Here is a 9,585-nt window from a genome sequence, read left to right as displayed (position 1 = left end):
CCCTATAGCAGTGCTATGGGCTGCACAACTGTGCAACATTGGCAGCTTATTGGTGCTGGGCTTCACTATGAATAGTACATATATATTCAAAAAAAAAAAAAAAAATCTGCAATGGTCTCAAAATACATCTTGAATATCTGTTTCTATTTATCTAAGCATTTTAACTGCAAAAGTCTATTTAAAAAATGATGGTCTAGACCCCCACCTGCTGGGCAGAGATAGTTTTACAGCCGACTGAAAGCTGACTTTTTATTTGCAGAAATTAAAATTGTGAATTATGTGTCCAGTTTAATTAAAAGCACAACCAAGAGCAGATATAACATGAGCAATGAACCCGAACAACTACAATGCTTTATCTTTTCTTTAGCACAGAACTAGAGCTAGACAGAACAATAAAATTATACAGTGTTTTCCGCCTGCGTCTCTTATTTTTTTAAAGTCCACTTCCGGTTTCCGGTTTCCTGTCGCGCTATTGTTGCTGTATTCTCTTACCGGTTCGCGTATCTGCACCTCGCAGACAAACGCGTTTGCTTTTAAAGTAGCTCAGCGTACAATTTCTAAATGAGGGCTCTATTCAGCAGAAGAGCCGCATTGCTCATATGTGCTTAAAACGGGTGAGTTTGTAAATGCTGGATAATTATGGAGTTAAGACATTTCCCAGCTCGCTTTATTAACCTCCTCAGCTAGCGAGCTTTTTATAGGTTTAGCGGATCATTAACTGCTTGTTAAAACCAGCCAATCACCAGCTGGCATTTTATAACCCAGTTTCATTTATTTGAATGTGTTTTATTGCGTGTCAGATTATTATAATTTACTATGTGATGTTTTCGTGTCGTAACGTTGTACAGTTAGTTTAGATTGGTTACAATGTGTGTGCGCGCGCGCTCTGTGTTACCGCTATTGTATAGACGGAGCCGGTTTGTGAGATTTTTACATATTTAAGTGGTATATAGTATTAATATAAATTACTTTCCCTTGTCTGGCTTTTCTTCGACACTTCAGATAAACATAATTACCACATATAATCTGATATATTTCGCTAAATTCACTTTCTATGTGCGTAACATTACCAGCTGTGGCAGTGAGCTAAGCTAGCGGTTTACAGCGCGCATGCGCAGTATTAGTCATGCGCATGCGCACGGGCAGTACAGATGAGCCAGTGACAGGTGTTGTGTTGATGCTGTTACCGGATGTTACTGACAGAAATGTAGTCGAGTTATAAAATCTGTAAGTTACTGTTTTGTCTTTCAGTTGTGCTGCTCGATTTTATTTGCTTTATGTTAGCTATCAAGTTTATGCTCAAATAGACTAGTAGTTGCTAACTAGTCAGTAGTATCCTAGTTTAGGCTGTAACTAGCCTGATGGTTGAAGTAGCATTATAACTCCCATGCATTTAAATGAAAGCTCCTCTCTCAGACACATTAAACCTGTTCGTATTGAAATATTTGTCATGTGTTTATTGATTGTGGTGCTATTTTGTTGGTTGATGGTGTATTTTCATTGTTCCTGTGAGAAGATAGTGGTTGTGTGCCGTGCTGACGTCAAAAGGCGACATTCCTGGTGCAGTTACAATGTTGTTTAACAGGAGAAAGAAATTCAGGCATCTGAGACATATGTTTTGCTGTTAGCTCCCAAAAACAAAAGCGCAAGGATTTACTTTCTCATGTAACATTTTCCAGAGGTGTTCAGGGTCCTCTTCATTACAAATTCAGCCTAGAAGTTGTGGAGAGAGGATGCAGGTGCAGAGTTAGGAGCACCATGGCATTGATTAGGTGAAAGTTGAAGCTTTTGAAGTTGATCTGTTAGAGCAGAGTGGACAGATAAAGGAGGTGAGAGAGCTGGACAGACTAAAGGACTAAAGCCCCACTGCATCGCTCTCTTTAGGTAGAGTTTAAATGAGGGCTAAATCCCACTGCACCACTATCAGCAGGTAGGAAACGGTTAGCCGAAGTAAAAATATTGTCCAATATGTCTGTGAAAGAAGTTTAACCTAAAAAACTCAACAAGAAAAATAAACCACAAAACAAAATACACCTTGGACACCACTGAAGACTGCATGTTTTATATGCAAATTTTTTTAAAAAGCACACATCTGTTTTAGTTACTTCCTTAGTTTAAAATTTTCTATGATTATTGTCCAAACAATGAATTGAGCTGTCTCTGTATCATTTTTAACATGTTGTGTTTGATCTTTTTCATTCTTGCTCCACATAAACTTGGACTTCCGGTTCAGAAAAAAGACTGAAACAGTTCTGGAGAGCTATGGAATAAAACAAAAACACACAGAACTAAATGTTGAACTTTTTAGCTCGGAGTTTCCTTCCTGGTGTCCTCAAGAAGCAGAGCTGAGGTTGGAGTTGTGCCCATGAAGGCCTTGTTTCAGCGCAGGCTTCAGAAACTGAGGCTCTAAACGCAGTACAATCTGCAGTCCCTGTGTGTGAATGCTCGCTGGCCCGGGTGTCTACAGCGATGGAGTCGTATCTTTTCCCTTTCGATGGGCTGATCTGCATGCTCCTGGGCATCTCCTTCACCGTGTGGTTCACACTCCTGCTGGTCTTCATCATCGTACCTGCGGTGTTCGGTGTGTCCTTTGGCATACGGCGGCTCTACATGAATTCACTCCTGAAAATATTTGAGGTGGGTGTTATGATCACAAAATATCTTCAGCATGATAATTCTGTGATCTGTTATCACGGAATTCTGTTTAGGAAAAAAGTCCATAGCTAAAGTATTGTTCTTTGTCATAGCCACAGTTTTGTTTTGTGAACAGAATTGTGGGATTGGTCAAGATTAGTTCAAGATAAGCTGACCTTATGCTGCTTTTTCTGAATGGAGATAAACGCTGCCCAAAAACTTAGCGACACCCACAAAACTCCCTAAAATGCAAAGCTCACAGAGAACTGAAAATGACAAAATGAAGAAACAGTGAAAGACCAAATTGCACTTGCACAAGTCATGCTAATTATACAATTTGAAACTTATCAGTCAGTGAGTCTCCTTGTACGTAAATTTAAAGCTCTCATATGATGCAGATGTTTTTCCTGAACTAACTGGATATTCAAGAATATCACATTTCTTGTGTAAAGGATCCAGTTTGAAAAATGAGCCCCAGTGTTTGGAATTTTTTCATGATGTTAAGCTCCTCTTCATAATCCTCAGCTGTGTGGTCTTTTCACTCTTTTCTTTACCATTGTTTTTGTTTCAGTGGGCCACGGTGAGGATGGAGAGAGGAGCAAAAGAGAAGAACCAGCAGCTCTACAAACCGTACAGCAATGGTGAGACAATTATCACTACCTCTGCGTTATAAGTAAGTAACCAGAACCAGTCGCACCTGTTAAACTTCAGTTGGGTTTCTGTGCTCAAGAGGTAACACAACACAAATAAAGTGCATTGTAATAGGTTATGATCAAAGATTAAAGCACAGAATGACCGGTTTCACCATCTGAGGACGATCAGTAACACGATCTGATGTGGAGCTCTGTGATCTGTATTTCCACTTAACCAAAATAGAAGTGCTCATATAAGTCTGTCATTATACTGAGTCATCATAATGTCAGTCAGCAAATATCTCTTCTATGGCACAGGATTAGAGAAACAACACACATTACAATGTTTCTATTGACCAATCAGAATTCAGGATTCCACCCAGATGCAGTGTAATATAGTTAAGTTAATAATGTCATGTGACTTTTTCCCCTGCTCAGGGATCATAGCGAAGGAACCGGCATCTCTGGAGCAGGAAATACAGGAAGTGAGGCGTGTAGGCGGAGCCGAGGCCGAGTTCGACATGTCCGACATCTTCTTTTTCTGCCGACGCGGAGTTGAGAGCATTGTGGATGATGAGGTGACAAAGCGCTTCTCAGCCGAGGAGCTAGAGTCGTGGAACCTGCTGACACGCAGCAACTATAACTACAATTTCCACAACATCAGCACACGGCTGACGGCGCTGTGGGGGCTCGGCATGCTCATCCGCTACTGCATCTTGCTGCCTCTCAGGTAGGGTGCTGCGCTAGGGATGGGTGGAGACGTAGGGCACTGTGTTTGATATGGACAGTTAGGGTAGATAAGTAGTGCGATATGTTTCATTGCTAGGGTTAGGATGGATAAATTGTCCAATGGTTAATTTGTTGATATTCATCTTTCAGATGGTAATGTTCCCATGGCATCTAGCGCACTTGGGTGCTCAGGTTAGAGGGATAGGCGTGAAATACAATTCAGTTATACTTGTGAAATAATTATAAATAACAAATGACGTAACATATCCCACACCCTATATAGTGCCTATAGAGGTTAAAAGTTTACATACATCTAGGCTAAAGGCAATTTAAAAAAAAAAAAAAAAAAAAAACAGCTCCATGCATTGCCTTTTATCATACATTTTCTGTGTTAAGTCAGTAAGGGTATCTAGTTTACTTGTGTAAGAGGTCATTTCAAAATAAAAGTTAAGAGACAGATTTATTCCAACTTTTATTTACTGTATCAGATTTTCAGTGGGTCAGAAGTTTACATACACTTTGTAAGTATTTGGTGGCATTGCCTTTTAATTGCTTGAATCTGAATTAAATGCTTGGGGTAGCCTCCCACAAGCGTCTCGCAATAATTCTGATATAGTGAGTTAAAGCCGAAATGAATCTGTCTGTAATCAATTGTTTTACATTTTCCTCTGTTGTGAACAAAGTAGATGTCCTAATTGACTTGACAAAAGAAATGCATGGTGACATGAAATGTGTGGAGTTATGAAAAACTGAGATTAAATATCTTAACGTAGGTGTGTGTTAACGTTTGGTCTCAAATGTATGTCCAGTAGGAAACTGTGTGGAAGTCAGCTGCACTGCATAGGATATGACATAATGATTCATACACTTTATGTAGTAAAAGGTCCCCTGCATGCTCCTGGGAAAGCTACACCTGCTATGGCTTGTTTGATGTTGCTGTGGGTTATGGTGGAGAAATAGCACACTATGTTTGATGGGGAGGGTTACGGGGATAAATAGTGCCTTTTGATAGGATTCCTTTGACCAGCATTAATAAGACACAACGCACCTTTGGCAGAATGAAAACTAAATATTGTTTGTGTGAATGAATGCAGGGTCACTCTGGCTTTTACCGGTGTCGGACTCCTTGTGGTTCTCACATCCCTCATCGGCCTGCTCCCAAATGGCGAGTAAGTCCATTTTCTTAATTGGTGACCGACGTTTTTCAGGATCCTGGGCAAATCTACTATAGAAAGTAGAATACTTGCTGGCAGTTGACATGAACCGCAAAAGAAAATGACTGGGGCATAATTAACATTAGTAAACTTATAGCTGGCTAACGAGAATATCTTTCACAATATTCATGCCATTCATTCTAATGTCACCTCAGAGGACTTCAGTATAATGTCAGCTCAACGGTAAAGGAATATTACATTTATCTAAGCCCAGACAAAATAAAAGATAATGCTGTTTCAGACCATGTTTTTGTTACACCTGTCAATAATTTCATTGGTGTAGCTTTTAACGGTTTCTATAAGTTTCTACAAGTGGCCCACACAGCCAGTCACTACACTATAGAAAGTGCATATTGTATAATGTAGGAATATAGAGCACAATGTGAGACAGAGTTTATGAATGTGCAGAGTGTATGATGCTCAGTGAGAAGTGATTTTGTTGTTTCTGATAGGATGAAGAATTTCCTGAGTGAAAAAGCTCATCTGATGTGCTACAGGATCTGTGTTCGTGCTCTCACCGCCATCATCACGTACCACGACAGGTAGCCCTGTGCCTGCGTTTAATATTCATCATAATTATTCATTAATTTAGTTTATAACACCATGATATTGTTTGTGTTTGTTCTCATTGGCCAGTCATTTTAATGCAGGGACCTCTTGGTAGACTAGATTGTCACGAAACAAAATAAAGCATTGGGATTCTGGAAATTTGATGCATGGCCATTTTTAAAGTTGAACATTACAGAAAGCTAAACATAGTCTTTCCCGTAAATATGGGGCTGACTTACAGTCCATCACAGAAATATAGTGATAAAGTACAGTTTGTTTTTGCTGCTGAGACACACATACTCAATACACTAAAGGTAGTGTTATAAATTGTTTCATTTCATTGGAATAGAAATTTTTACATGTTTTACGAAAGAGCATTTAATGTGGTATTAAAAAGATGATTGTTATGTTTCCAGTTCCACCCAACATCTGCTATTTTCCTTTCCGCAGTGAAAACAAACCCAAGAATGGAGGCATTTGTGTGGCCAATCACACATCACCCATCGATGTCATCATCCTGGCCAGTGACGGCTGCTACGCCATGGTAACTGTTTTACTGTGTGTGTTTCTCATGCTCAGGGTATTTCAGACATGATATTCAAATATTGAAGTGCCGTGTGTGTGTTTGTTTGCATATGTTAGGTCGGGCAGGTCCACGGTGGCCTTATGGGTGTGATTCAGAGAGCGATGGTTAAAGCCTGTCCACACATCTGGTTTGAGAGATCAGAGGTCAAAGATCGGCACCTAGTGGCCAAACGGTAAAGTTACATAATCAATAACCTTAGAAACAGCTGAGCTATTTGGTTGTGACCTAATAAACAGGACACACTCATGGCGGCATGCTGCTACATTCACAAGCCCTTTAACAAATTCGTAACCTAATGAAGGTGATGTTTTCATGTTTTGTTTTAAGGGATATAAGGATTTTTTTGAACTTTTATGTTTGCAGGCTCAGTGATCATGTTGCAGACAAAACCAAGCTGCCTATCCTCATTTTCCCAGAGGGTAAGAATTAATCAGGCACCATTAAATTATTGCTGCTATTATTTTTTCATTCATTCATTTCCAGCTGGAACATATAAAGTTGTTCAGGATCAATATGTTTTTTCCAGGCACCTGTATTAATAACACCTCAGTAATGATGTTTAAGAAGGGAAGCTTTGAAATTGGATGCACCGTCTATCCAGTGGCTATAAAGGTAACTATTTTTCCTCTTTATAACATTAAACATTAACTTTGTGTACTCAGACCATTTACATACCACCATGTAGTGTACGTGTATAAAAAAAAATAAAAAAGGCAGTGGATCCCAAATTGGATGCGAAGTGGAGAACATTGGGTGTAGAAGTTTAGTTTCAATTTCATGCCGTCTGTATTGCACTTGTATACGGGGAGATGAATTCTGTATATATAAAATTTGTGTTTGCGTGCTTGTCTGCGAAGTACTCATCTGAATCTTTTATTTTCTTAACTTTCTATTACCCTATATAGTACACCAATATAACAAGCTTAATCCCAAAAAGCTCCCTATTGGATATGTAGTTGTGTAGTGCACTACTTAGTGAACTACCCAATGTAGTTCACTAATATATGGAGGTATACAGCAGAACTACATAACAGAACCTTTCATCTTTAACTCTCTTGTTCATCCGTTTAGATTTTGTCAGGACATCTTTAACATTTACAATACCCAGTGACTTTAAATTGTGCAGTAGGTGAACTTAACCGTGTGTGTGTGGTGGTGGTGTTTTTTTTGACAGTATGACCCAAGGTTTGGAGATGCTTTTTGGAACAGCAGTAAGTTCGGGATGGTGAATTATCTCCTCCACATGATGAGCAGCTGGGCCATCGTCTGCAGTGTGTGGTATCTACCACCCATGAACCGAGAGGTGAGTTTTAACATCTACGTATGCTACACACACAGGTTTTGGATCTCTGAATTACTATATTCTCTGGACTATTAATTGTATTAAAAGTATAAGACACTCTGCTTATATCCTGTCTGCTTGGAGAGAAAAATCTGTATTCCTGAAGTCCCAGTGTATCAGCTTGTATTTTCTGTAATATGGGCTTCTGAATCAGGATTTCATCATTCAACATTTTTTTTATTTTATTAGTGTTGCTACAGTTTTTTTTTTTTTTTATTACACCAGCCTTGCTCTTGCTTCCTGTGTTTGGCCATCTTTATGAAGAAGTTGTTACACGGTGGTGTATAACTATCACATCCTCACTCACTGTACTCACTATATGAGTGTCACGCTCAATTTCAGCCCGGGTCGCATCAGCATTTTTGTGACTCTTTAAAGGCCATAAACTAAAGTTAGTATGTTTTATAAAGAATTATAACCACATCTACTTTCCGATTTTGGTCATGAGTCAGTTTAATATTTTTGTTTCATAATGATGGCATGAGTTTTATTCATTCACAGCGCAGTTTCTTTATTGGAACAGTAAAGAGAAATCATACGGGCTTTGCTAAGAACGTACGTGTTCTCAGTCTCCCACATCTCTTATCTCTGCACTCCGTAAACTCTCTCTATCTCTGCACTGAGTAATGCATTTTGGTATTTGCTCTTACGTAAATAAACACACTTCTCCTTTTCTATATTCACTGGTTCAGTTTGATGCCGTGGGTATGGTACCAAAGTTTATTTGATGTTTTGTGATCAGCTAAGTCTCACTGCTTCTAATGCTAGCACGCCTTTCTTGTTCTTTGCTGATAAATTGTTGATAAGCCCATGCTGGCCCTGCTGTACAGTCACATTTTCCACTTGGTGGAGTTTTTGTTCTTGATAATCGGCACTACAGTGTGGTATTATTAGAAGTCGGGAAGGACTTTTTGTGTAAGATAAAGCTCACAATGCTTCCACAGCACACTTACTTTCTTCCTACCAGCCAGCATTTTCCACTTCTATACAAAAAAGGCAAATGAAAATGAATTCATGTCTTTATTTTCTGAAGCACTGGTACTAGTTTTAGTTGTGGTTTTGAATTGAAATTTTTTTCCCCCAGAACTGTTTGTTTTTGTTTTTAACGCAAACTTGGCACTGCGGGATGTTATATTAGTGCCAAGCTAATGCTTTTGTGGTAACTGCTGGAATAGCACGCCTATCATAAAAACACAGAAAATAGTAAATTGACTATGACTTGATGTATACGTATGATGAAATGGCATTCTGTAAGGTAGGTATAAGTATGGTTGTGATATTATAAGTCTAAGTTCACAATCAAAGAGCTATTTATTGAAAATGATTATATTGGCACTGTGTGTGTGTGTGTGTGTGTGTAGGAGGGTGAGGATGCTGTGCAGTTTGCTAACCGGGTGAAGGCTGCCATCGCCAGGAAAGGAGGTTTAGCCGATCTGTTATGGTAACACACTCCCACACATAGGGAGTTTTTATTCACACGCTAATGCTTGTACTCTACTGTGGACGCTTAACACAGGATGGTGACTTGGTTATTACTAGCGAAAAGCAAAATAATTAGAAAACAGATTTTAAACACTGAATAATCAATACTCATTGTTTTATTGTGTTTTAAGTAATCAGAAACTAAATAAAAACAAAATTACTCAAAATGGCTATCAGTAGTTAATGTACTTCTGTGTGTTACTGTCCCCAGTGATTCCACTTAAATCTAACCTGTTTAATCACAGGGATGGCGGGTTGAAACGGGAGAAGGTGAAGGAGGTGTTTAAGGAGGAGCAGCAGAAACTCTATAGTAAAGTGTTAGTGGGAAATGGTGAGGATCGAAGTCGCTCCTGATCACCGACAGGCTACCTGGTAATTCAGACCAAACTAATCAAACTCAGAGAATGACAAGCACCT

General features: G+C 39.1%; 1 protein-coding gene across 2 annotated transcripts in view; it reads left to right on the top strand.

Moving 5' to 3' along the window:
• The first annotated feature begins 446 nt into the window (after positions 1-446).
• Positions 447-9,585, top strand: part of gpat4 (glycerol-3-phosphate acyltransferase 4) — a 10,605-nt gene continuing 1,466 nt past the window's right edge. Inside the window, exons 1-13 of one of the 2 annotated variants that reach the window (XM_026942678.3) lie at positions 447-614; positions 2,241-2,637; positions 3,206-3,275; positions 3,705-3,996; positions 5,090-5,164; positions 5,662-5,751; positions 6,209-6,302; positions 6,401-6,516; positions 6,708-6,763; positions 6,871-6,956; positions 7,519-7,647; positions 9,048-9,127; positions 9,414-9,540. In XM_026942678.3, coding sequence (XP_026798479.1) covers positions 2,470-2,637; positions 3,206-3,275; positions 3,705-3,996; positions 5,090-5,164; positions 5,662-5,751; positions 6,209-6,302; positions 6,401-6,516; positions 6,708-6,763; positions 6,871-6,956; positions 7,519-7,647; positions 9,048-9,127; positions 9,414-9,522 — 1,365 coding nt within the window. In that variant the 5' untranslated portion in view covers positions 447-614; positions 2,241-2,469 and the 3' untranslated portion in view covers positions 9,523-9,540. Of the gene's footprint in view, positions 615-2,233; positions 2,638-3,205; positions 3,276-3,704; positions 3,997-5,089; positions 5,165-5,661; positions 5,752-6,208; positions 6,303-6,400; positions 6,517-6,707; positions 6,764-6,870; positions 6,957-7,518; positions 7,648-9,047; positions 9,128-9,413; positions 9,541-9,585 lie in introns of both variants that reach the window. The other variant, XM_026942676.3, reaches the window with a different exon arrangement.

Source organism: Pangasianodon hypophthalmus, chromosome 17 (genome assembly GCF_027358585.1).
Source record: "Pangasianodon hypophthalmus isolate fPanHyp1 chromosome 17, fPanHyp1.pri, whole genome shotgun sequence".
NCBI classification, from domain to species: domain Eukaryota; kingdom Metazoa; phylum Chordata; class Actinopteri; order Siluriformes; family Pangasiidae; genus Pangasianodon; species Pangasianodon hypophthalmus.
Note: the sequence above shows the minus strand (reverse complement) of the source record. Positions and strands in the feature narration are given on the sequence as shown.